The sequence below is a fragment of the Peromyscus eremicus genome, chromosome 1 (assembly GCF_949786415.1).
Source record: "Peromyscus eremicus chromosome 1, PerEre_H2_v1, whole genome shotgun sequence".
Lineage (NCBI taxonomy): Eukaryota > Metazoa > Chordata > Mammalia > Rodentia > Cricetidae > Peromyscus > Peromyscus eremicus.
The window spans coordinates 95,547,662-95,574,506 of NC_081416.1; the positions used below are offsets into that span (position 1 = coordinate 95,547,662).

General features: G+C 44.5%; 2 protein-coding genes and 1 long non-coding RNA gene across 6 annotated transcripts; 1 reads left to right on the forward strand and 2 right to left on the reverse strand.

The window, feature by feature from the left end:
* Positions 1 to 464: 464 nt before the first annotated feature.
* Fhip1b (FHF complex subunit HOOK interacting protein 1B) lies at positions 465 to 24,008 on the forward strand. Of its 3 annotated transcripts, none has more exons than XM_059269396.1 (12): positions 465 to 542; positions 11,945 to 12,273; positions 12,411 to 13,049; positions 13,360 to 13,518; positions 13,697 to 13,783; positions 13,985 to 14,152; positions 16,934 to 17,013; positions 17,215 to 17,420; positions 17,989 to 18,780; positions 21,065 to 21,243; positions 21,402 to 21,564; positions 23,489 to 24,008. In XM_059269396.1, exons 2-12 carry the CDS (start codon positions 12,136 to 12,138, stop codon positions 23,845 to 23,847), a joined length of 2,970 nt encoding a protein of 989 aa, XP_059125379.1. In that variant the 5' UTR covers positions 465 to 542; positions 11,945 to 12,135; the 3' UTR covers positions 23,848 to 24,008. The 3 variants fall into 3 exon arrangements, with proteins under 3 accessions (XP_059125379.1, XP_059125375.1, XP_059125384.1); XM_059269392.1 differs by lacking the exon at positions 465 to 542 and adding an exon at positions 559 to 712; XM_059269401.1 differs by lacking the exon at positions 465 to 542 and adding an exon at positions 559 to 712 and having other exon boundaries at positions 17,215 to 17,378.
* LOC131916134 (uncharacterized) lies at positions 3,513 to 4,977 on the reverse strand. Its single transcript, XR_009380513.1, has 2 exons — positions 4,149 to 4,977; positions 3,513 to 3,629 (listed from the first exon to the last, which is right to left on the reverse strand). It is a non-coding gene; the product is annotated as an uncharacterized LOC131916134 (long non-coding RNA).
* Positions 24,009 to 24,145: 137 nt separating the features above from the next.
* C1H11orf42 (chromosome 1 C11orf42 homolog) lies at positions 24,146 to 25,978 on the reverse strand. Of its 2 annotated transcripts, none has more exons than XM_059269414.1 (3): positions 25,804 to 25,978; positions 24,721 to 25,519; positions 24,146 to 24,348 (listed from the first exon to the last, which is right to left on the reverse strand). In XM_059269414.1, exons 1-3 carry the CDS (start codon positions 25,873 to 25,875, stop codon positions 24,161 to 24,163), a joined length of 1,059 nt encoding a protein of 352 aa, XP_059125397.1. In that variant the 5' UTR covers positions 25,876 to 25,978; the 3' UTR covers positions 24,146 to 24,160. The 2 variants fall into 2 exon arrangements, with proteins under 2 accessions (XP_059125397.1, XP_059125406.1); XM_059269423.1 differs by having other exon boundaries at positions 24,227 to 24,449.
* Between the last annotated feature and the right edge of the window lie 867 nt (positions 25,979 to 26,845).

The window sequence follows — 26,845 nt, forward strand, 5'->3', positions numbered from 1 at the left end:
AAGTCTGGCGAAAATAAACTACCTTGGTGGCCATCAGCCTAAGTCTAGGATCGCTCTCCCACAGGCCCTGCCCACAGACTGGCCCTGGGCGTAGCCTTCAGGGGAAGCCCCGCCCACTGGACGCTAAAGCCCCCGCCCAGGACCTGTGGTCCCGCCCCCTCGTCCTCGTCCTCGCCCTCCAGCCGGGTACCTTCCAAGGCTAGGCGGTTCCTGGCCTCAGAGGCTTGTCCCTCCCAAGAAGCAACCTTCTCCCGTCTAGTTCGAATTTTTCTCCTCAGGTCCCGCCCCTGCCCGCAGGCCTCCGCCTCTTCTCAGGTCGGGCCCTATGAAACGCCGGAATCCTCAGAAGGGCGGAGTCTGAGGCGGGAGGGGGCGGGGCCTGGGGGTGTGGACGCGCTCCTTCCTTGGAATGCGGACTGCGACCCCGCCCCTGCGCTCGGCCGTTGCCGGGAAACGAGCGTCGACGCTCCAGCTAGGGCCTGGCCGGGCCAATGAGCTGGCACGCCGCTGCCCAGCCGTGCGTCGCTGGGCGGTTGCGTGAGGTGAGCGGGGGCGCGGGCTGCGTGTGGCGCGGGGCGGGGCGCGGCTGGTGCGCCTGAGGAGCGATGGCGGCGGCCTGAACTCACCTAGCCCGGCCGCCGACAGGCCCGGGCAGGGCGGCGTAGTGCAAGCGAAAGCGACGCGTGGGCTGCGGCGCGCGCAGAGGCGCAAGGTGCCAGAGGGGGGTCGAGATGACCGCACCGGGTTTGGGAATTGCTGGCGTGAGGGGACAGGGTGAGGGGTTGGCAGGTGGTGAGGGGCTGCGAGCGTCTACCGAGGTAGGGGGGCAGGGGGACTGCCTGGGTGCTGTGGATCAGGAAGAAGCCAGCTAGTGGAGATCCTGGGATGCTTTCTGAAGGGCCAAGTTAAAGGGACTCGTGAACACCGTTTGCAAAGGATGTGGGTTCGCTCAGCTTGGAAAGGTGAGGGACGTCCTGGGACAAGAGTTGAGGGGGTAAGGCCTGTGCGAGGATAAGGAGCATTGAAGGCCAAGGCGGGAACTTGCCGGGGATGGCTGAGCCTTGATGAAGGAGTTGAAGACAGAGCAGAGGAGGGAAGAGAGACTGAGGGTTGTGAGACTTGGATAGGAGATGAGGTTGGTTGTGGGGCCTTCTTGGATGCCCAGTCCTGTCCAGGGAGAGCAATAGTTTTAGAGCAAGTAAGGACAGTACAGGTGCATGTGTTGTGCACATGGCTACCCTGCACCCATGGACATTTTAGAGAGGGAAAAAAAAAATTAAAACACAAACAGCATCATGAGCAATAATAACTATGATAATAAAAATGTTTGAAGTTTAGTCATTCACAGAATAATAACTGAACCAGTTTCCTCAGGTTCCACTTTTGTAAGGCAGACTTTAAGATGAGACCTTCATGAAGTTTTTTGGGGAGGGGTGGAGAGGTGGAACTGCTTGTATTTTGTTTTTTTCTTCTGCCTGCTTCTGGACATCCTTACTCCATTCCTCCTTACCTATGGTTGTCATCTGTATTGTACTATCATTTGCTAATTGTACTTTCATGGAAGTCACATTGGCTTGTCACATGCAGCACTGAATTTAGGTTTACTTTCCACAGGCGTTTGAAAAGCAAAAAACAAAACATTGCCTTGTGGAGGTAAATTTTTGTACAGTAAACTGCCTATACTTTAAATCGACATGTTTTAACATTTGTGCACATTTGTGAAACCAAGATGCCAAACACTTTGACTACCCAGAAACGTTTCCTCTATTCTTTTATAGTCCATTCCTACCTCTATACCCTGTAATTGAGTTCATTTTATTTGTATTTTACCAAGCCCATCTCCTTACCAATCCACACACATGAATTTTGGAAAGTTGGACTCACTCAGTGATAATGGCCATTTTTGAATCACTGGATCTTCTCTACTAACAGTCTACTAGGTAGCTGAGGCATCTTGAACCTCCTTAGCCATTGCAGTGTTTAGGTCTTTCCTATGAAGATCATCCCTTGAGAATTAGAGGCAGTGTCAGTACACATTCTGTTCCAGAATATCAGCTTCAGAGCTAGTTACTTCATCCTGTGATACAGATAGATTTTCTTCTCTCTGGAGGCCAAAGAGGCCTTCTTCATAATGATAAAACCTTTGGCAGGTTGCCCAGATAATCAGAACTTTATAGGACCTACAAGTGTAACAGGCTGTAGAGTTGTGGTTCCTAAACACTGAGCCATGGATCCAGTCCATGGTAGTGTTCATTCATATAAGATACGAAGGAAGAAAAGATAAAGTTATAGCCTGAGGGGTGTGGCTCAGTGAAAGAGTGCCCTGTGGTGTTCAAGGCCCCGAGTTTGATCCCAAACACTGCTAAAAAAAAGGGGGGGGGGCAGGGCTAACTTATTCCAAGATTATTGTTCTAAATCTTTTGGTGTTAAGGTACTCTTTGCTCTTTCACTGAAGAAATAAGCAATGGTAAAGTAGATGTTAAGTTTAAAGAAAGTCATGAAAATAAAAAGTGACTACCCTATTTTTAATTAAAAAATATTTTACTGGTTCATGAAATCCTAACGTTTGGAATGATAGTGGTGTGTGTGTGTGTTGTTTTAGGTTGAAGAAACATGTACTTATATAGTTATTTTATGTAACTTCAGATGGCTGAATAGCATTCATGCTTTTATATTAAATAACAATTCAGTATAAAATCAAAGTTTCAGGCTTTACATAGCAACCTCAAAATTTGCTGAAATTATATTGATAGCTTGTGAAATAGGTAAAGGAAGGCATTTTATTTTAGAGATGAGGAATCAGATTTAGAAGCTAGCGGTCACACAGGGATACAAAACAACTCAAAATGTGGCATCTTCATAGTGGTGGTTACTTGAGGAAGATTTGAAATAGAAAGTAAAGGTGATGTGGGCAAAAGACACATGATGTATTGGAAAGTTGTCATGAACCTCATACTGGCAAGAAGTACGTCTTTATGATTTGTAATTGTTCTGTTTGCAGAAAGAGATTAAGGGGACTGAGCGTGTCATAGGAATGAGGGCTTTAATACTGTGTCAGTGACATGGAATAGGTATGTATATTATCTGGTGCATATTCATAATAACTTGTTAGAGGATTCCTTCCTTCCTTCTTTCTTTTTTCTTTTTGGAGATAGGTCTCAACTCTGTAACCTTGGCTGGCCTAAAACTCAGAGATCTGCCTGCATCTATGTTGCAAGTACTGGGATAAAAGGTGTTCACTACCATGGCTAGCATGTTAGAGCATTCTTAGGATCTGTCTAAATTCTTGGTTGTACTAGAGAAGGCACAGGATCTGGAAAACCTTTTGTTTGCTATACTAAACTCTTTGTTTGCCACAGTAACACATCAATTAACATGAATTTTGATTTCTGATATTTAGAGGAATGGTAGGTCTGAGAGGGTGAAACATGGATGAGGATTCTGTAGTGATAGAAACATTTTCGTGGTGGTGTGTGTAATCATTTTTTTCCATATCTTTCATGTGTCAGGCATTCTTACTCATTCATTTATTCATTCAATAAATTTTTGTTGAGAATACAGTCCCATAAGGTAACAATAGAAATAAGTTGTTGAAGTTGCATAGAACTTGCATAGAGTTCTCATTCTGGCTAGGAGGAAAAAAGACAGTTTTAGTTTAGAGGGAGAATGTGAAATATAAAAAATACATCAGTGATGTGATTACTTCTCTGTATCTGTCTCAATCTCTCCCTGTGTTCTAAATATACATATCTAGGTATGCATATATCACCACAGGTATCTTTTAATTAACATGCCTGGAACAGAACTTAGCGTTTGGCCCTGACCCATTTTTTCACCCATGTGTCATCTATTCTTTCTGTTCCTTCACCTCCTAGATTTAGTTAGTCACTAAGATGGTAATATACTTTTCCCTCCGTTATCTCTATTGCCACATCTTCACCAACTTTAGCCTGGTTCCTTAGCTCTTTAGCACCTACCTAATTATAGTTTTTAAGCCTATTGCTTTAAAAGTTGATCTTTTCTTGTCCATTCCTAGATTGATCTTTCTAAAAATACAAATGCAAGCATGGTACTACACTGCTTAAAAACTTTGGCTCTTTGTAGCATGTAGGACAACATCCAAATTTCTTAATATGGCCTCAGCTCACCTCTTCATGCCTTGTCTGCTGCCACTCCTTCCTCGTGTTCTAGCTTGAATAAATTGCTCACAGTTCTCTAACAAACATGTTGCTTTTTTTGACTTGAAATCTTTGTAAAAGCTGCTTCCTCTTCTAGGAACATCTTTTCTTTTCTGCCCATTGAACTTTTCTTACCTTTTAGGATTAATTTCACCCAGTCTTTGACATCCTCTTTGTCACCCTCAAACAACAGGGGTAGAGATAACTGTGTGTGACATTGAGGAGTCACTGTTGTAAAGGCAGTTACTGTGTGCTAGAAGTTCACTTTGTGCCTTAGGAGGATCCACTCAGATGAAGAGATGCCTGCAAGAGGCCGAGGTGGTATGGGGGAGGTGGGCCATATCTGGTACTCCATTTGTCCAAGACATGGAAAAACAGGGAGAGTATGCGTGAGTTGAGCTCCAGGTGGATAGGCTATTAGTGCCCTCACCCCACTGTATTTCTACAGGTTTAATCAGGTCTTTCCACTCTCAGTGTTTGGGGTAACAGCCTTATGCCAATAATCAGCCTTGCTTAGGAAGAGGTCTGTTCTTGGAAGGTCATTTGGTCTCTCCTTGCCTGGTAAAGTCCCTTCCTGCTTCTTTCTCTTTGCCTCACCCAGGGCAAAGGTTCTTAATGGAGGCTGAGGCTGATCTACTTCCTGTCCCTGCTGTTTTGAGGTTGACACCTTTTGCTGTGTAGGCCTATAAAGTTGTATTATGTTTTGGACCCTGAGGTGAGTGGCCGACTCTGGCCATGTGTAGATTGGAGAAATCAACTGCTTTTTCCCTGTTCACCTTGTGGTTGATCTTGTAGATAAATCAGGAGAGAGAGAGAGAGAGAGAGAGAGAGAGAGAGAGAGAGAGAGAGAGAGAGAGAGGGGGGGGGGGAGAGAGGGAGGAATCTTTTTCTTCTGACTTTGCTGTGGGACAAAGGGCATCATAACTATATGGCAGTTCTGCCCTCTTTATCTTGTCTTGAATTTTGCTTGGATTGAGTAGGTGGCAGGAATACCAAGGAATGGCCTTTCATATTTTTTCAATATTTGAACAAGGCCTAGATAAAGTGTTCAGTTTTGATTTCTGAGGTGCAGATTCCAAGTGGTTATTTTTCAGGGGCCACAGGAAATAGAAAGAAAAGGTTTTGGGGCAGGGGGAGAGTCAGTCTTATATCTGTAGGTGCTTTGTGGTAGTTAAGCAGGGGAGCAAGAGTGGGTACCCCAGATACATTGCAAGATAGGAGGAGTTTTTTAGTCTTTCAGAACCTGGAGGGGGTTTTGTTTTGGACACATTAAGAGCTTATTTTGCTGAGCTTACTGAGGCTCGTGTGTGAGAAACACACATTAGAGCAGATTAGAGCTCCCATCTCAGAGATGTGAGTACCCTGGCCAAACAGGATCAGAAAGGAAAAGAGCAAAGGAACAGTTTACGGGGTATTTGCTTTATGCCCAGAATGCTGTTCTCTTACTTAATTCTTAAAAAGAATACTTATTTGTTAGAAATTTTTTGACAAGGAAACAGGCTCAGATTTGTGATTTATTTAAGATCACATAACTGGAAGATGGTGCACTGAGATTTAGACTTTTGTTTGAGGAATTTCAGAGCTCATGCCTTACCTACTATTTGTGTTATTCTTTTCTGAGCATAAGGCTCTATTTGTTTTCAGTCCTCAAATGAGATATATTGTAAAGAGTTCTCTGTAAACAGTGATATTCTTGTATCAGTCAAGCTCCTTGGCAGGTGGCAGGTGGCAGATGGCTCAGGCTGGGTTTCACAAGAGTTTAATTAATAATGGGACTATATTTACAAAGGTATAGGCAGTGATTAAAGAAACCAACACAGGCTGGTATATGGTATAGTATTGAAAGGTTAATAGCAATAAAGAGGGGAAAGTTTTTATTGTTTAACTGTGGGCTTTGAATTGCTTACCTGTATCTTCCTGGGACCTCAGATCCTTGGGACTGTGGGTAAGTACTTTTTCCAGTGCATCCTTTCTGGTCATAGCCACTAGTGCGTGTGCTTGTTTGGTGGTTTATAGGACGCTATCTATGAAAGAGTGAGCATACATTCTGTGGCTTTCTACTTTCTCACTTCTCCTTTTTCCCCTACTGTTAGTTTCCTGAGTGAAGGGCAGGCTGGGGGAAGAGGCCGTAGATACTTCCCTCTGATTTTGCTTTTATAGTTACCTAAGGTGGCATTCATCCTGTACTACTGTTTTCCTTCCTTCTCAAAAAGGTGGTGTATGCCTTTCTTTCTCAGAAACCTTATTCCTTATTTTTGTCTGTTATCCCTAACTTACTTATCCAGTGTATCAACTTTTCCTTTCTTCAGACTTATTTTCTCAGTTGACAAACAAAAAAAGCCTTGAGGCTTCCTACCCCAAACCCAAACCAAAGCACCCCCCTTATTTTTTTTTGACACAAACTCTTATTTTGTGCATAGGCTGGCCTGGAACTGTGGGTGATCTTCCTGCTTCAGCCTCTCAGGTGCTGGAGTACAGGCCTGGGCCAGCATTCAGTTCAGAACCGTATGAACTCTTGACTCCCACCTCCTCATTTTTTTTTTTTATACAAATTGCCCTATTTTTGTTCTTCTCTATGTCACTGAAATTTGTTAAAGTACATTTTATATTTCTCTGGTTCTCAATCATTCTTTAACTGTTTTTCTAAGATTATATTAAAAACTCAATAAAACCAGTGGACTGTTTTCCACCTTCATTCTGCTTGTTTTCTATGGGATTTTAGGCAGTCTCCCTCCAGTCTTTTGAAACAACCATTCTTGGTTTTTATATCATAGTATTTTGAATTTCTCCTTTAATTTCTGACTACTTTTACTGTCTTTGTGTGTGTGTTTTGTGTGTGTGTGTGTGTGTGTGTGTGTTTTGGGGGGGGGGGCTGCCAAGTGCCTTTTTTATGCACTCTAGCTAGTCTAGAGCTCTCCATGTAAGTCAAGGCTGGCTTTGAACTCATATACCTCTGCTTCCTGAGTGCTGGGATTAAAGGCATACACCACCATGCCTGGTATTTTTGTCTTGTGTGGGAGGCCAGCTCCCACCTTTTACAGGGTTCCTATGAGGAAGAGAGAGGCATGAGGAATTTGTAGATAGAAATATAGTGGGGAGAGAAACAGACAGAAACATAGGATAGCTTCAGGAGGACCTGGATCAAAATCCACTGTCCCCTTCTGGCTCTTCATAAGGGCTTTTTACAACAATGCCAAGGGGCGGGGCAAAAGACCTTCCCCTTGCTAGTTCAAAGCATACCGCACAGCTCAAGTGCAGACCCTTCCAATCACCTGGTAACCATCCATACATGTGGTCAATCCATCCCCTTCTGCAGCCCTGCTGGGTAAAGCGAACTGAGATCTCATTAGGAAACCTCTGTGGGCTCCCACAGTCTTGTTTTTCTCTTTTCTTTTTTTGAGAAATTCTGTTGTTACATAACTCAGGCTGGTCCCAAACTGAAAATCTTCCTGCTTCAGCTTCTCAAATGCTAGAATTATAGGCATGCACCATTACATTTGGCTAAATCTTCATTACCAATTCTCTTTGTATCTTAGGGTTTCTGTTGCTGTGAAGAGACACCATGACCATGGCAACTCTTATAAAGGAAAACATTTAATTGGGGCTGGCTTACAGGTTCAGAGGCATGGCTTGCAGGCAGACATGGTGCTGGAGAAGGAGCTGAGAGTTCTACATTTGGATCAGCAGGCAGCAGGAAGAGAGCGAGACACTGGACCTTGCTTGAGCATTTGAAACCTCAAAGCCCACTCCCAGTGACACACTTCCTCCAACAAGTCCACACCTCATAATAGTGCCATTCCCTATGAGCCTATGGGGGCCATTTTCACTCAAATCACCACACTTTGCTTTCTTAAGTCCTGGTATTTAAGATTTAGTCCTTAGGTTTTTTGTTTTTTTTTGTTTGTTTGTTTGTTTTTTGTTTTTTTGTTTTTTTTTTTTAAATGATATTCACAGCTTCCTTGAATGCCTATAGACCGGCAACTTCTGAATTTATATCTGATATTATTTTGGTTTTTTTTTTTTTGCCAGCCTCACATAGCCAAGGTTGGCTTTAAATTCATTTTGTATTTGAAAATGATCTAGAATTTCTGCCCAGTCTTTTCTCCACCATCCTAGTGCACCATCATTCCTGGTTTATGTGGTGCTGGGGATTGAACCCAGGGCTTTGTGAGAGTTAGACAAGCGCTCTACTAATGGGACTACATTCCTATCCCATTTTTTAAAAAATATTATAGTTCTTTAAGCATCTCAAAATTTAATATGCTTAAAACTGTTGTCATCTGTCCTCTTCTTTAATTCCTCCTCTTCTTCCATCTTATTCTTTTCCCTCTAAGATAGTTCCTTGCTGTTGTAGCTTGGGTACTGGGACCTGCATGCAGCTTAGGGAGGCGCAGTCTTCCTGCTTTAGCCTGAGTGCTGGGATTTCAGGTGTGTACTATACCTGATCCCACCACCTTTTGTGAAGCACAGTTCCTCTTTTGTGTTACAAGATAGTTAACAGTGTCATTCCCAAGTCTCCTGTGTTAGTTGATTTAATCACCTCACTTGCTCCTGTATGTGCCAGGTCTTATTTTCACCTTTTGATTTAAATCCAGAGAAACTTTATCTTCAGTTATATCCTAGTCTAGCTGCTTACCAGCTGGCTAATTTGGGGCAGTTTTTGTAGCTTCTCTGGGTTTTGATTTCCTCATTTGTAAAATGAGGAAACTAATAAGTAGTGCTTAGAGCAGAGCTTGGTATGTATGTAGTAAGTGGCTATTATAATTACATTGAGCCAACATTTAGTTTCACAAACATTTTGAATGGTTTGTTGGTTGGATTTCAAAGAATGAATGATATGGCTCCCTGCATAAATAGAAGAAACACAGTATAAGTAATGTGCACAGACATTACTGATACGAATACTTACTGCACAGGACATGTTGAGATAGAGGTGAATCTCAATAGATAGATTTAGCTTTTTATTGGTATTTTTGCTACCTTAGTTTATGCCATTACTTTTTAAAAAGAGACCATTGAAACAACTTTTTATAACTTGTCTACTGATATCCATCCCTCTGCTCTACCTTGTAATGCTATCTGAGGTATTTTTAAAGGTAAATCTGATCTTACCATGTCTCTGTTAAAACTTTTTTGTCTTCAGGATGTCAATGGGTAAATCTCAAATTCCTGTAGCATGACATTCAGTGGTGTTTGTAACTTTCAACTCATTACCATACCTCTGCTCTTTAAGTAGTGGTTAAGCCACACTAAACCTGCAGTCTCCTTTCAGATATGACATACTTTTTTTTTTCCCCCAGTGCTGTACTTTTGGTTAGGCTTTATTTTTTTGAGATTTGTTTTTTAACTTATAGCTGAGACTATACTAGAACTAATGGTCTTCCTGCCTCAGCCTCTCAAGTGCTGGGATTATAGGTGTGAGCCATTCTGCCTGGCTTTATTGTTTTTGCTATGAAGAAAGCTCTTCATGTAACTAGTGTGTCATCGTTAAAGACCTAAGTCAGATACTGTCTCTGTGGAGCCCTCTTACAGCACCCCGAAAGAGTTAGTTGCTTTTCTTCACTCTTCTATTACAGTTTTGCAAATATTTCTGTGTATTTTGCCCACTCCACCCTATTTTTGTTTTACCTGTATTTCCAGTGGTTACTTAGCATAGTGCCCAGAACTTTATCAGTACCATTCTTGTACCTTGAGTTAATCAGTTGCATATACCTTCCCTGATCTTTCGGACTGGCTTTCCCTTTGTAAGATCACATCTACAAAAGGTGTCCTTCAGCACAGTTGCTACCTTCCTTTAGTTATGATGAGGTGATTGTGAGAGAAGTAGATGAAAGGAGGTGTTGGTTAATATAATCTTAGGTCAGAGTGTGGGATTGCTATCAGATTTCTGGGTTCTTTAAGCTCCTTTTGAGTCTAAAGAGAAAACAAGGCTGAACCACATGGTTCCTGTGAAGAGTTTTTGCTCGTTAGACTGATGAGGAGGTGTTAGGTGCGATGGAGAAGGAGCTGTGGGTCAGTAGCTAGTTTGGTACATGTGTTTCATTTGTCCATTAATTGAGCAAGTATTTATTCAAGCATTCAACAGATAGATACTATTCTAGCCACTGAGGATAAAAAAAAAAAATCATTAAGATAGGCAGATCCTGTCCTCAAAGAGCTGAGCTCTTCATGGAGAAGATAAGTAGATTTCTGGTCATAGATCTATTAAGGGATTAAGAAACTAGAAAATGAAGGTGGGAAGATAAAGTATTTAGATAAAATTGTTAAGTAGGGTGGGCTTCTCTGAGAAGATGGCATTTAAATAGAATTGTGAGAGCAATGGGAAGAGCTGGAGAACATTCTAGGCTCAGGGAATAGAAAATAAGACCTGTGACTAAAGTATGAGTGAGGAGGAGACTGACAGCTTATAGCGATTACATGTACAGGCTTCTGTAGGTTAAGGTAAAGAATTAGGATTATTTCTAGTGTGATAGGAAGTCACTGGGGGCTGCCAACAGAGGAGAGAAAAGTAATATGGTTGCCAAATGGAGAATAAACTCTTAGGAGGGCGATCTAGGCCAGGTATAGTGGCATGCATCTCTAATCACAGCATTGGCAAAGGTGAGACAGTAAGGCAGGAGGATGATGAATTTGAGGCCAGCCTGGGTTACATAGTGTTATAGAATATTACTCTAAGGTGTGTTACTTTTGTTTATGTTGCATTTGTTTAACTCTGTGAAGCTGTGTTACTGTGCCTGTCTAAAACACCTGATGGTCGAATAAAGAACTGAATGGCCAATAGCAAGACAGGAGAAAGGATAGGTGGGGCTGGCAGGCAAAGAGAATATTTAGGAGAAATCTGGAAGAAGAAAGAAGGAAGTAGCCAGAGAAGGAAGAGGGCCCAGGGGCCAACCATCCAGCTACACAGCAAGCCATGGAGTAAGAAGTAAGAGAATGGGAAAAGCCCAGAGGCAAACACTAGATGGGATAATTTAAAGTTAGGGAAACCTGGCAAGAAACAAACCAAGCTAAGGCAGGGAATTTATAATTAAGAATAAGCCTCCATGTGTGATTTATTTGGGAGCTGGGTAGCAAGCACCCTAAAAAGATCAGAAAACATAGTTCAAAGCTAGCCTGTTCAATATACGAGAGCCTGCCTCAAAGCTAAATTAGAAACTATTGTAATAGTGAGACATGATTTTATTTTTGTACTTTTTTTTCATCCTTTTTATTTTCTTTTTGAGACAAAGTCTTAAAACTGTGTAGCCTCAGTTTGTCTTGAACTTTTTGTAGCCCAAGCTGGCTTTGAACTCATAGTCCTTTGAAATGACAAGATTTGCTGATGAATTCAATATTGGAAGGAAAAGGATAAGCAACGGCCATGCCCAGGTTTTGATCTAAGCATATAGGTGAATGTTGGTGACATTTACTGAGATAAAAGAGGTTGAGGAAGCTACAGGTTTGGTGGTAGAAATTATGCCTTCTGTTTTGGGCATGTAAGTTTCATGTGTTGACTATGTGGACCTGAGTTCTTTGTTGTTTGTTTTGAGACAGGGTTTCTCTATGTAGCCCTTGCTGTCCTGGATCTTGCTCTGTAGACCAGGCTGGCCTTGAACTTACAGAGATCCACCTGCCTCTGCTTTCCCATGTGCTGGGATTAAAGGGATGCACCACCACCCAGTGCTGGCTATGTGGAATTTTTAGTGGAATGCTTCTGAGTTATTCTTTTAGGGAAGTTGAGAGAGGTGGGCTTTGTTTATCCTTTTCATCTTCTCCCTTTGAATTAGATTTGCAACTCTGGACTGGGCAGTGAACTCTGGGCTTGCAATTCCAGTTTGGTGTACTCTGTGGCTCTATGGCCAGCTACTGGCTCCTACAGACCGGATGAAGCAGATTGGAGACAGAAGTGGAGAAAACCTCCAGTTGGCACATTCTCAAAGTATAGTCCTCTGGCTGCTGGCCCTGTCCAGCCTGCCTCATGGAGAAGATGAACTGGCTGAGCAGGCTGGCCTCCCGGGTCCCCGGGCACCGAGTACCTCAAGGAGCCAGTCTGCAGACCCCTGTCATGGCTGACCCTGAGACATGCCTCATGGTCTTCAAGAATCACTGGTCCCAGGTAGGAGACTCCGTAACAAAATACCTAGTCTGTTACTCACCCTAGTAGTCCTAACTTTCAGAGTTCTGTGTTCTTATCACCCCATTTAGTTACCTTATCATCTTAGATTTTTTTCTCTTTTCTGTCCTTTGTTTCAGGTGGTTCGAATCCTAGAGCGGCAAGGCCCACGGGCAGCTGCTGGAGGTGCAGATGATCTCAGTGCTGTGCGAAACCACACCTACCAAATGCTAACATTGCTGGCAGAGGATCGAGCTGTCCCTTCGGCCCCCTCAGGCCCTGGGCCCCTGCTAGAGTTTGCTCTGCATGAAGATCTGCTGAGCCGAGTGTTAACATGGCAGCTGCAATGGGATGAGTTTGGGGATGGGGTCGAGGAACGGCGGGCTGAGCAGCTGAAACTATTTGAGATGCTAGTGAGCGAAGCTCGCCAGCCTCTGTTGCGGCATGGGCCAGTTCGTGAGGCTCTGCTTGCCCTGCTGGATGCCTGTGGCCGCCCTGTGCCCAGTAGCCCAGCACTGGATGAAGGCCTGGTGCTACTTCTCAGCCAACTGTGTGTGTGTGTTGCTCGGGAGCCTTCATTGCTCGAGTTCTTCTTGCAGCCACCTCCCGAGCCTGGAGCTGCTCCACGTCTTCTCCTCTTTTCTCGCCTTGTTCCCTTTGTCCATCGAGAAGGCACCCTGGGCCAGCAGGCCCGTGATGCTCTACTTCTGCTCATGGCTCTCTCAGATGGGAGCCCCACTGTGGGCCGCTACATCGCTGATCACTCTTACTTCTGCCCGGTTAGCAAACCCTAGGATGGGGGGTAGGGTGTGGCATGTGACTATTGGACAGCATTTTCCTATCCAGGAGATGTGGAAAGGCTAGGTGTCAGGGAGAGCCCTTTACTTCAGATTCAAAAGCAACTCCTTGGAGTTGGAATGGGGTTGAAACATGAGCATAACTAGATAGTTGCAGGTGAGGGCCTGGCACATGGCAACTTAATAACAGCCTTGGTAGTGTCTTTTACCTGTATTCCCATCAAATCTTATGATTAGTTAGTTCCCCAAACCCTCCTATTATATTATCTGAGTCTTTGGTACCCTTTCTTAGGTGCTGGCCACAGGGCTGAGTGCCCTGTACTCCTCACTGCCCCGAAAGATTGAGGTTCCAGGAGATGACTGGCACTGCTTGCGACGGGAAGACTGGATCGGAGTGCCAGCGCTTGCACTCTTCATGAGTTCCCTAGAGTTCTGCAATGCAGTCATTCAGGTGGGAAGAGGGCTCCTAAGGGGTATGACACTTGGTGCTTCTGGGAAGTTGGGGTGAACAGGTCCATTTCCTGGAGTTCTATAGAACTTGGCATTAGAATACCTATCTTTATTATATTACTCTGCTTCCTTCCAGGCAGTGGACTCTTCATAATCCCCTTCTCTCTTGTTCCATGTAGGTAGCTCACCCCCTGGTGCAGAAGCAGCTGGTTGATTATATCCATAATGGTTTCCTGGTGCCTGTCATGGGCCCTGCCCTGCACAAGGTAAGGATTATAGGTGGTGAGGCATAGGAGAAAGAACCTGGACTGCGGTATGATTGACCAGTGAAAGAACTTATATGGGAGGCAGTGGGTAGCGTTCTCCTTTTTCCTTTCTGATACTTCTTGTTCTCTAGAACCCAGGGAATGTGAATCTTATGTGCAGGGAAACCCTAAGTCTCCAAGCTTTGTCTCCCCTTCATCCAGACCTCTGTGGAGGAGATGATTGCCAGTACTGCCTATCTGGAACTTTTCCTGCGGAGCATCTCAGAGCCTGCTTTGCTCCGTACCTTCCTGCGATTCCTGTTGTTACACCGGCATGACACCCACACCATCCTTGACACCCTCGTCGCCCGCATTGGCAGCAACTCCCGGGTATGGCTCTTAAATTCTGTCCTGGCTTACTGTACCTGGGTGAGCCATCTTTCTCTGATTTCTGTTGTCAGAGAGTGTCCTTGCTCTTTTTTGGGTTTTGACTCGCAGTCACTTTAGGTGGCAGTTTGTAGCACTAAACTTCTAGACATTTTGAGTAAAGAATTTAGTTTACTTCCCTGTTTTTATACTATGTGCATCTGCAGTATAGTTATCCATCAGGGCTGTAGACTTTGCCATGGTGCAATGATTGTAGTATATTGCTCCACAGTTCCCTTAAGCTGTTTATCACTCAGTTGCTGTGGGTGATATAAGAGTGCTTTGGGTTTTGTGTCTATACTAATAAATGGTCCAGCTTTTCCTTGTAGGCTTGCCTTCTTTCCTCTTTGAATTGGACTACTGCATTTGAACTGTAGTCAGGGGACACATCCACCCACCTGCCCACTTAAATTCCCTCTACCTGTACATGTGTATTGTTAGTGACATCCTGTTAGGTCACTAGGTGTTGGGAATACAATGGCAGTCATTGCTGCTGATGTCTTAGAGCTTACTTTTATGGAGAGTATACATAGCAAATTAAGTTACTAAAATAGTTGAAAATTGAGGTTACTGTTTGTGCAAAAAAAAAAGTTTAGTAAAGAATGGAATAGCTGGTGAAGACATCTCAGAGGATGTTATGTTATAACTCAAGACAATGGAGTTATAGCTGTTGAATATTAAGAACAATTTAGGCAGAGGGAACAGCATGCAAAAGGGCATGAAATAGGGAATGAGTATAACATGTTCTAGGAATGAAAGATCATTGTGACTAGAGATGGACTGAGCAAGAGAGAGAGAAGGCAATGAGAGCTGAGAAGATTCTCACTATGCATTCTAGAGAGGAGAGAGAAAAGGAGAAGGTGGATATGTTTCTGATATCAAACACTTAATTTTATAAAGATAAACTTTTGTCCTTATTTTAAAGGTAGGGCATGCCATGGTATTAGATCTGTCTGACCTCAGTGGGTTGCCTTGACAGTTAATTTCCTTGAGATTCATTCCCATCCTTCTTGTGTTTATCTGCCATTGTTTCATCCTAATCTTAACCTTTTTGGTTTTCTTGCATTGTTTTTAGTCTCTAGCACTTACATCTATTAATTTCTAACATTTTTTTTTTTTTAAATGAGCTTTTCATGTTCTTGGGTTGTTACTTCTTAGTTTCTGGTTCTTGGAGGAACCAGGTCTCTTCTGATTGAAGGATACTCATGTTAAGCTTGTAGATGCTTTCATTTCTACTTTCCACTCCTTTTAAGGTATTTGCCTTGGCTTTTGTGCCTTTAAGTGAGCCACTTTGGCTAACTTGTCTGTGAGCCTGATTATCTGTGTTAGTTTCTAATTGCTATCAAAACAAATTACCACAAACTCAGTGATTTATCTTTTAGTTCTGGAGTACATATTTGGGCTGTTGTTCTTGCTGTCTATTGAAGCCTATTCCCAATTTGACTGCCTTCTTCCCCCTTTAGAGTCAATAATGGTGGGTCACAGTCCTGCTATATTTTGAGCCCCTTTACCAGTTTTTTTTCGTTACAATTTTTTCTTACAAACAGTGCTGGGAGCCAAACCCAGGGCCTTGTGTGTGCTAAGACAAGCAGTCTACCACTGAGCTACATTCCCAGGCCTTTTCTTTTTTCTTTTTTCTTTGAGCCAGTCTCACTGTGTTATTCTAGACTATGATGCTGTATATCATACCCAGTGCCTCATGCATACTAAATAAGTACTCCTATGACTGAGCTACACTGTAAGCCCCATAAGGTCTATAATTTTAATCACATCTGTAAAGTCTCTTCTGGTCTGTAAAGTAAAATGTTTATAGATTCTGGTGGTCAGATCTTTGAACGACTACTTTCCTGCTTACCCTACCATTCTTGAGTGAGTCTGAATTCTCACTGCTGGTTAAAATGGTCATTTAGGATATCCATGTTACCCCAAATGTGAACTTTTTCCTACTATTGATCCACTTAATTCTCTCACAGCCATTTAGCAAGCAATGCCAAGACTATACAAGACCAAGATGTTTGACATACTTGCCGTAAGGAAAGTATAAAATCCTGTTGGGATTCAGAGCAGTGAGGTTAAGCTTACTGCACATGTTATTTTTGTCTAGCTAGAAATGAATAAGGCTTCTTCTGTTTCTAAAACAAAAGGTTTTCCTGTTCTTAACCTACTCACTCACTTTTTCCTTTTCCTGTCAGTTGCCCTGAGCTTCTCTTTATCCCATCTCCTGAGATACGCTGGGGTTGGAGACGTGACTCAGACTCCATACTTATGACTCCATCTACTTCCCAGTTGGGATTCTTCCAGGTTCCCTCTTATTGGTAGCCATTCAATTACTGTGTAACTACAGTCCCTTCTGACAGGTGTTTACTTGGCTGTCATATTGCTATAGTTTCCTGTGAATCATTTACTTTGTTATAGTCTTTCTTAGTGTCTGTTTTCTTGGGATCTCATTGGAGCATTGATGGAATCAATACGTTGACAGATAGTCCAGTTATGTATATGGTCTGTAGAATTGCAGTGGATCTGACACTTGATTATTTTCTGTGAATAGTGAAGTCTTGCTCACAAAGATTATGTGTTTATCTAGTTAATACATAGTATATTGTTTATGTGCTAGACCTTGGTGCATAGGTTATTCTTGGAGTGGTTGGTTGGGCCTGGGGTTGGGAGAATGGGAGTTTCCATTGGTGAGTAGTTTGGAGGGTAGAGAGCTCTTATGGTGACTCCCTCCCTCCCCTTCCCCCTCAGCTTTGCATGGTCTCTCTGAGTCTCTTCAGGACCCTTCTGAACCTCAGCTGTGAAGACGTTCTGCTTCAGCTGGTTCTCAGGTACCTGTGGGGGCAGGGCTGAGGGATGGCTGACCCTCAGGGCCTAGTGTTTTGTCAGGGTGATGGGCTGTATTGGGGATTGCTCATGAGTGTCCTCATGAGTGTCCTCTTGGAGCCTAGTTTAGCAATTTAGTTCACTTGGCCTGCTTTCAGGTGCTTTCTTTCCTGATCACCCTATATTCTCTTTCTGCTATTTCCCAGGTATCTTGTCCCTTGTAACCATGTGATGCTGAGCCAGAAGCCAGCTGTGCGTGATGTGGATCTTTATGGACGAGCAGCTGACAAGTTTCTCTCCCTAATCCCTCGCTGCTGTCGGCACCATGCCCCCAGCCCACCTCGTCCAGAGCATGCCTCATGGGCACGAGGTGGGCCTAGCAGAGAGGAAGGGAGAAGGGAGGACATCACGGGTATGGCCTGGGTTCTGGGGGAGCCTAGAGAGAAAGCAAGGCTAGGGTGAGGGGAGGAAGGTGGTGACAATGAGTGGAATTTCCTCTCTGGGGAAATTGATGAGTGGTCCTGCAGGAGAGGATCTTTAACTTTTCCAGAGAAATTACTTCTGGGAAGAGCTAGTCCTCCTCTCTTATTTCAATTATGTATTCTGTTTGCATGTTTTTTGTTTGTTTGTTTTTGGTTTGGTTTTTTTTTTTTTTTTTTGAGACAGGGTTTCTCTGTGTAACAGTTCTGGCTGTCTTGGAACTCAATTCTGTAGACCAGGCTGGCCTTGAACTATAGAGATTCGCCTGCCTCTCTGCCTCCCAGGAGTGATGGGATTAAAGGCATGCTCCACTAAATCCTGGCTCTGTTTACATTTTTTTCAATTTGATGGAGGTAGTGAGGTGTGGGGGGTGATGAGAATTAGCTATCAAAATAGTTCCATTTTTACTTCCTTACTGTCTTCTTCTTTAGCCTCTAGATCTTTGTTTTCTCCTCTTGAGCTATCTCCTTGATTTTGCTTATGCTTTCTTCCCTCTGAAGGCCCTGGAAGCCCAAGTGTTGATTCTTCTTCAGTGGTAACAGTGCCTCGTCCCTCTACACCATCCCGTCTAGCTCTGTTTCTTCGGCAGCAGAGCCTAGGTGGCTCTGAGTCCCCAGGTCCAGCTCCTCGCTCACCAGGGCTTACTGCATCCCCAACTTCCAGCCCTAGCCGACGGCCTAGCCCTGCAGAGGAGCCTGGTGAGCTAGAAGACAATTATCTGGAGTATCTTCGTGAGGCACGCCGTGGTGTAGACCGCTGTGTCCGAGCCTGCCGAACCTGGTCTGCCCCTTATGATGGCGAGCGGCCCCCTCCTGAGTCTAACCCTCTTGCCTCTCGGACTAAGAAACGCAGCCTACTGCCTGAGGAGATCAAGGACAATGTGGGAGAAGGGGAGGAGGAAAATCTAGGGAGTCGGGGGCTAGCTGTGGGTGTAGGGGATACCCATGGCCACCTACCCCTACCCCAGCTCAATGGAGTACCAGGGCCATGGCCAGAGGGAGCCAAGAAGGTTCGTTTGGTTCCACGATTGGTGCCACAGGAAGGAGTTAGGGAATTATTAGAGGGTACCTCTGAGGGCATGGCAGGACTAGAGAGCTTTGGGCAAGAGCTCCGGGAGCTGGAGGTGGCATTGAGCAATGGTGGAGCTGGCTCAGAGCCTCCCCTAGAGCCTCCACTACCTCCTGAGGAGGAGGAGGCCTACGAGAGCTTCACCTGCCCTCCTGAGCCCCCTGGCCCCTTCCTCAGCAGCCCTCTTCGGACTCTTCACCAGCTGCCAAGCCAGCCCTTCACTGGTAAGCTACTTAACTTAAGCCTTCTCTTCTGTGTACTCTTGCATGTTCTCACCATGTTTGTGCAGATTTCTAAGACTTTCTGGCTATGTCATTTCTGTGTATTTGCCTAGCCCTCATCCATTTTGCTTGAGTCCCTTCTGCATATATACCATGTCATACCATGCCTTCATGTTTGTTGATATGTTTTTCCATGCTTGTGCTGGTTTGGATAATGACTTATGTCTGAGCCTTGTATGTCCTTATATGCATGTTCCTCCTTTTCCCTTAGTCTGGCCATTTCCTGGGATTTATAAATGGGATGCTCTGTGCTTGGTAAATATATCTGAACCATATGAATGATGTTTGTACTGTTCTGTACGAAAGACACAGGTACACCTCTGTTTTGTGCCGTTCCCACCAGTCTGTGTATTTGTGTTTTGAGTCTTCTGCTAGGTCTTTGATGGCCCTGGAGTCAGCTCTTTTGGTGTTTCCTCTCCTGCTTAGCACCTTCCTCCCTGCCTCTTCAAAGAAGGGCCTGATTTCATTTCTCCCATCTACTGTCTTGTACCTTCTTGGTTGCCGTGACTGTCCAATACAGTTATTTTAAGGACTTATGTTTAATAAGGATTGGAGGGTGAGTGATACTCTTCTTTGAGGGCATGGTTCTACGTGTACCTGATAAGCCCTTTTGGGTTGATGCCCCTGGAGCTAGATCCAACCTGAGATTTTGGACCGGCTCTTCTTTGTTTTGTTTATGAGCAAGACAAGCCTTTATCAAGTTGTAATCTACATCTTATCATGGGAAAACAAAACAAAAAATTTCTGGGAAGCAGTGCAATGGCTAGGGTTAAGACCATAGACTTTGGATTAGGCACCCCTTAAGCTGGCATTTTGCCTACCATTGGTGCATGAAAGTCATTTAATATAATATTGGCACATTGTGAAAATACAGCAAACAGTAGCTTTACACTGGGATTATCATCAGTGGGTCATGGAAAATGTAAGTTGAATAAGGCACCACCTGTCCTAGTTGTCAGTAGTCAAGTTTGTGTGCTGTATGTCTTGGTAAGCCTGGGATTGACTGTCTTGGTATAGCACTGGGGCTTCTGTCTGGAGCCATATTCCTTCTTTTGCAGACTATAGAAAACTATCTTCCTATTCATTTAGCCTCTGCTCCTCTCCTTTCCTGTTCAGTACCTCTAGGTGGTGTGGTTTTACCAGTCTTGTAGTATTAATTGATATTTCCTTTCCCCTTTTCTTTGTAGTCATTTGTGCTCTTTGCATTAACCCTTACAAGATATTCCCAGGGAATGAACAAAAGGATAAAGTTAGGGATTTTGTTTGGACTCTTAAGCTAGTATTACTTTTGAGCTAAGGCTAGTCATACGGACACCTCAAGTGGATGGTGGTATAAAATCTGTTTCAGGATTCACCACCTCTTGTTCATCATTCTTCTATCACATTTGATAGTACACTTTAAATAATAATCTCTTTCACCAAAAATCTTTCATTAGAAATACTGTGATCCAGTGGCTCTAATGGTCCAGTGTCATGTGTTAAGGCATTTCTCCCAGAATGGAATGCTAATCCCTTCTTGTCATCCTGAATCAGTTTCCTGTGCCCCCGAACTAAGCTACTATTTTCCTGTAAAGTTTAGTCTGCCTCCTTGATTCCCTGCGCCTGAAAGACAGAGCTGACATCGTCTCTGTTCCCCTAAAGACTTACTACTTGCTTTGAAGTTTGTAGTCTCTTTCTTGGTCATTCTTACATCTTTTTTGCTTTTCTGACGAGTTTTGTGTTGCTCTGTCTTCATGGAACCTGATTTGATGTTTTGGCTCTCTGTGTATTCTGTTGTGTTCTTGAGTGAAGCTTCTTAAAAACTGAGAAATACAGTGTAGGATATGATTATAATCAAATGAAAAAATTTGCCAGATCTTGTACTTGATATTTGACATTGATATCTCATTGGTCCTCTTAATTATCTTATGAGGTAGGTATATTTATTTTACTATAAATAGGAAACTAAATGTTGGTGAGCTTTCAACTTATCCAGTCACAGTGCACATCTGAAGTCTGAGATGAAATCTCTTGACTCTAGAGCCTAAGATCTGACTCTTCAGTCATAATGTCTATAATGCTGGCATCTGGATTACCTTAATTGTCTAGAGAAAGTGGTCACAGGTCATTTAACACCCTCAGATACTTACATATAATTTTCATCTAGTGGGGGTCTTGTTTGGGGGAGGAATGCGTGCGATGTGCATTGTGTTCAGGCCTTGTATCCTTGTGCCCACCCCCTTCCCAGGCCCCTTCATGGCTGTGCTCTTTGCCAAACTCGAGAACATGCTGCAGAACTCCGTCTATGTCAACTTCCTGCTGACGGGGCTGGTGGCCCAGCTGGCCTGTCACCCCCAGCCCCTGCTCCGCTCTTTCCTGCTCAACACCAACATGGTCTTCCAGCCCAGTGTCAAGTCCTTGCTGCAGGTGTGCGATGCATGCATGCATGGGTGCGTCCAGGCTCAGTGGTGGGCCAGGCCCACAGCTAGAGTGACCTTGGGTGGGCTGGGAGCAGATGCTGTGGGACTAGAAAGGCCTGTATCAATGTGAAACCATCAGAAACATTATACAATTGTGTTTTATAGGTGCTGGGCTCAGTGAAGAATAAGATTGAGAGCTTTGCAGCCTCCCAGGAGGACTTCCCTGCTCTGCTATCCAAAGCCAAGAAGTACCTCATTGCTCGTGGCAAGCTGGACTGGGCTGAGGGTCCTACAGCAGGACCTGCTCCCCGCCGCTCTGATTCTCTAGGTGAGGACTAACTGACCACCCTCCCTTATTCTCCCTAGATACCTTATTAGCCCAGGTTAGTTAAGATCCAGAAACTGAAGAAGCTGTTGAAAATTGAGTCTTCATGTTGTCAGGTTTGGGTCAGAGGATAGAGTTGTTTTTATTAATTAAGAGCCTAATTGGCAGTATCACATGAAAGTGCATAATGGTCTAGGCATCAGGAAGGAGAAAGAAGTTCTTGGGTTGAGATATTGTGAGAACTTGACATAGCATGTGCCCTTGAGTAATGAGAGTAGGGGTTTACAAGGCTGTAGAACAATTGGTGATATGGCTAGAAAGATGTGGCCTGAGTAAGAGGTTTTTGAGAGGAAGTTAGGCTGGGCAGAAGTTGTGAGTTTTCTTTCAGACACTCAGAAACTAGGAGAGGTTTTTAAAATCTGGATGTGATGAATAATTGCAGGTGAATTGGAGTTAAGAAAAGGGATTCAGGAAGAACAATCAGGACCAGGGAGGATTGAATTTGAATAATGGAAAAGAAAGGAAGCACCTGATAGGGCAGAGATGGGAAGGAAGTTTTTGCAGAATTTGGTCAATGGTTGAGGAGACAAGGAAGCATTAAATATGACAGAATTTAGTAGTGGTTGAGGAGATAAGGAAGCATTAAAAGTGACATTCTTAAGTTCTTGAGTTCATAGTTTAGTGCATGAGATAGAAGCTTTGGGAAGAAATTACTGATGTTGTTATTGATAGTGGAACAGGAAGTCAGTGTAGGGAAGATCACAATAAATCGTCTCAGGGTTCTCCCAGGTGGAGATAATTAAGCTAGAAAGGATAAAAAAGTAGGAATGACAAATTGTAGTCAAAGGAAGCTACAGATGGATGTAAGGTGCCTATTGGATTCAATGAAGGTAGGTTGCTAAATGAGACCCTGGTTGTGAAGGGCTCTGAATGCAAGGTTAATAAGTCTGTATGGTGTCTCTGTAACCAATAAACATTTATCATGTTCTAGGGGCTAGAATCTAGGCTTCATAAGTGATGAAGTCCAGAAAGTTAGACAGAGGACAGTATTTTAGATAGCTCCATTGAGTCTAAGCAAAATCGAAGTTGTCTGGGCATACCCAGTGGGAGGGAGGTCTTGTTGGGTATAGAGCAGGGATTGATGATGAAGTAGTGGTGTAAGGAAATTGATCCTAGACAGGCAGTGGAGTGTAAAGAAATGAAGCAGTCCCTGAACTACATTTGTACATACAGATATTGAAGGAGCAGAGGATGTAGGTCAGCTTTAGGTAGTCAGAGCAAAGTAGAAGTAGTTGACTGTATGTAGTGCTAGAGCAGTGGTTCTTAACCTGTGGGTTGTGACCCCTTTGGGGTTGCACATATCAGATATCCTACATTTCAGATATTTATATTACGATTCATAACAGTCTCAAAATTACAGTTATGAAGTAGTAATGAAATAGTTTTATGGTTGGGGGGTCACCACAACATGAGTAACTGTATTTAAAGGGTCCCAACATTAGGAAAGTTGGGAACTACTGCTTTAGGGGGTGATAGGAAACACAAAGTTAGGGTATATTATGTATGAGGGTGATCTTGGTGGTGGTAGAATAGTGGTTAGAATGAATCAGACCAAGGTGGTCATGCAGAAGGAACGAGTTGTAGCTGGGAATAAAGTAATACAAATATTGGCTGCTAAGGAGATGGGATAGAGGAGAAAGGCTGAGCAAGCAGGATTTTGTTGAGAGAATGAGGAAAAGCACCTGTCTCAAATCTTTAGTCATATTTAGAGATAAGAAATGAACTTCAGTTCTTGTCCATCTTGTCCTTGCATTCTTTCAGAACCCCAGGGGAGACGTTCAAGAACCTAAGGGGGTTGGGAAATCTCTCCAAACTAGGGCATGTTCCCTGATCCCAGCACCTTCTTGATACTCCTGTTTGTTCTCAGTGAGGAGCCGGAGGCCATCCTTGGGGGAGTTACTCCTGCGGCATGCACACAGTCCAACCAGGGCCCGGCAGGCGGCACAGGTTCTTCAACCTGGGCGAGAAGGAACAGGACTTGGACTAGGTGGGGGCTCTCCAGGGGCTTCAACTCCAGTTCTGCTCCCCCGGGGCGGGGCTTCTGAACGCCAAGGTGAGGCTCTGCGAGTCAAGAATGCTGTCTACTGTGCAGTCATTTTCCCTGAGTTTCTCAAGGAGTTGGCTGCCATCTCCCAGGCCCATGCTGTCACCTCGCCTTTCTTGTTGGATACTTCAGAGGAGGTATCTGTCCCTCCCATCTCAGGCTTTGGGCCCCTCAATCCTTAATTTTCTTCCATGGACAATCAGGGCCTTCTGTGACCTGGGCTGATTTCCAGGACGTGGGCTCCTTTTTATGTTTGGAGGCAGTGACAAATGGACTTTTTAATTTATTTCAGATGAATGTTTTATGAGAACTTGTTGTAATATGTATAAAAGGGAAATCTCTATTCTGTGCTCATTCTTCTTTGCCACCCTTTATCTATGGGGCTGTGGCCCTGTAAAGGTTGTATATAGGTGGGGGAATCATCAGGGGAGATAACACTGATGATAGGGTTTCAGGTTAGCCCCTTTACTCTTAGAAGGTGAGAGGACTTAATGCTTAGGGGAAAATGGAGACTTCATTTTTCTGGACCCAAGAAAGAAGCAGCACACAGGCCCAGGGTGGTTGGGGGTGCAGCAGCTGGTGTTTATTGGGGACCATTACCCCTATGTCAGATCTTAGGGGCCTTGCCCCCTGCGTCTCTTGCCTCAGCTTCATTCGTCGCTGTCGAACTCTGAGGACAGACCCTGCAGCAGGGGCAGGGACATGGAGTGCCGGTCGGGGTCCCCGGGGCCCCCACCCTGGCCTCCTGGTGGGGGGTTGCGGGGGCTGAAGAGCCAGTTCTCTGCTAGGGTTGGGGATAGTCACAGCTTGACTCATGCCCTGGTCTTCTGCCCTAGTCCCCCCCCCACCCTGATTCTCTGTGCTGCATCCCCCACCACACACCCTTACCGGGGCCATGCTTCCATCTCACCCTCCCTGGGCTCCCTCAAGTCTGTCCCTTCATAAGGGTCCTGTACACACTGTGGGCTGCTGAACCCATTCCTGGGCTATAGTCCCTGTACCCTCTCCCTCCAGTGGTCTTTCCCATGCTTCATCTTCATTTCCCCTAGCAGTACCTGAAAGCATATAGGGGCCCCTCCGGAAGGGGTTTCGACCCTTATAGGAGAATCTGGTGGGTCTGCCTTCTGGCCCTTCTTGGGGAGGTGGTGTAGGTGGGGCTGGGACAGGTGGAGATGCATCAGCAACTTCAAGGGTATCAGCAGGTACTGATGTGGGGGCCAGAGTTGATAAGATGCTAAGGCTAGGTCTAACCCAGGTGGCTCCTTGGGGCAAGGGATCTTTGGTCAGAGACTTCTGTGGTCCCAGCACACCCTTGGGCTGCAGTGAAAACTTGAGGCAGGAGAAAGCAATAGGTAGTGACCGCTGTAACCGGAGCAGCTGGGGCTCACGGGCTGTAGGTAACAGCCCTAGCTGCAGCCAGGTGCAGGAGAAGACCTGGTAGATGACGTAGATGCTGTGGGTGCTTCGGATCCAGGGAAGATTCTGCTGTAGGCTCACCTGCCCTGGTGGTAGCAGCAGGAAGGCAACCTTCTTGCGCAGGCCTCCCATATGTAGGCGGATCCGGCAGGGCTGCCCATCCAACATTCGCATTTCTTCATAGGCTATCTCGGCTCGGCCATTTGGTGAGTATTCCCGAGTGCAATGGGCAAAGACACCCTCAGACCCTGCCTGTTCTAGAAGATTTGGTAGCAGCCCTACTGATTTCAGTGCCCTTCGGCCCTGTCGGCCTGGCAAAGTTAGGCGGGTGTGGGCTCGACGGGACTGTTTCACTAGCACGCCCAGTAGATCATAGTAGGCTGCATCCGACAGGAAAGGTACTGCCACTACATTGGACCCAAAACGCTCCTCGATGACCTGCAGGTGGCCAGTTTATAAGTCAGGGGCTGAGTTAAGGTCAGAGGTTAACTTGTATTGTCTAAATTGACCTTCCCACCATTGTTTGCTGTTTAAGTACATTTCTATGGTATACACAGATCCACACTTCTTATCTCCTAGTCTCCTCCTATAACAAAACCTTGGATGTCTTATTTGATGCCAGATTATGGCAGATACTTGGATACATAAAAGAATGAGACTTTGTTCAGAATCAGCCTGGTCACACTTTGCCACTTCCTCCTTAACCTCCTTGCTTTACCTACCTTATCCTTGATGAGGGCCCAAGTGGCATCTGCTTCATCCAGTGTTAGCAGGTGGGGGTTACTGACCAACATGGTGGGTAGGGGTTGGGCAAGGTAGTGACTGCTGCAGGAACCCCCAATCTGCTCAGGAAGGTAAGGCCCCTCCCCCTCCCCCCACCTTGGGCTGTGACCTACTCCAGCATGAGGTCATAGAGGTCCTGCTAGGTGATGGAGCCTTGGATACAGAGAGGACAGTAACTCTACTAGCCTCCTTGCAGCCTGTGGGCCATAATATTTACAAACTTTTACTTCCTTCTCCCTTTTCTTTCTTTTCTTTGCCATTTCATTTTTCCTTTCTGTTCCTGCCCTGCCCTTTGAACAGCACAAAGATGCTCTCTTTCTTCTCTCCTCCTTTTCTCTTTTCACTCCTTTTTCTCATCTTATGCAGTCTTGTTTCATGGTCTCCTGCTCTTCTGCCTCAGCCTGGAGTGGTCATTCTCTTGCTTTGGAGGGAGGTACACTTGAACTGCTTTACTAGAGTAACTGCCATCTAGTTAGTTGTAGATTACTTCTCTTTGAAGTTGCATTGGGGTTCTGAAAGATATAGAAGTATAGATCAAGACTTACACTGAAAACAAACATCTAAACAACAATAGCAACAATAAGAACTCCAGTAATTCTCAACCTATAATTTACCTGGGAGATTTAAAAATCACTGATACTTGTCTTCTATTCTCAGAGATTCCGATTTAATTTGTCTGGGGTGTGCCTGGGAATCCTAACTTCTAAAAGCTCCTCGGTTGAAACCAGTTATTAACGAGTGGGTTATAAAAGCAGTGGAAAGCAGGAGTGTGTAGGTGGGTGTTTGGCTGAGCAATGGTAACGTGAAAAGTAAGATCTAAATGGGATTTTGTTCCCTTAGTAACTGGTAAGACTTTTCAGGAAGGCAGAATTACCCAGGTAAACATGGAGATTTTCTTCATGCTCCATTCCTGTCCTAGGCTGATTTGTATGTAGTAGTTTCCTCTCCCACTCTAGTTATTACTCGTCTTCTTCCTTGTGT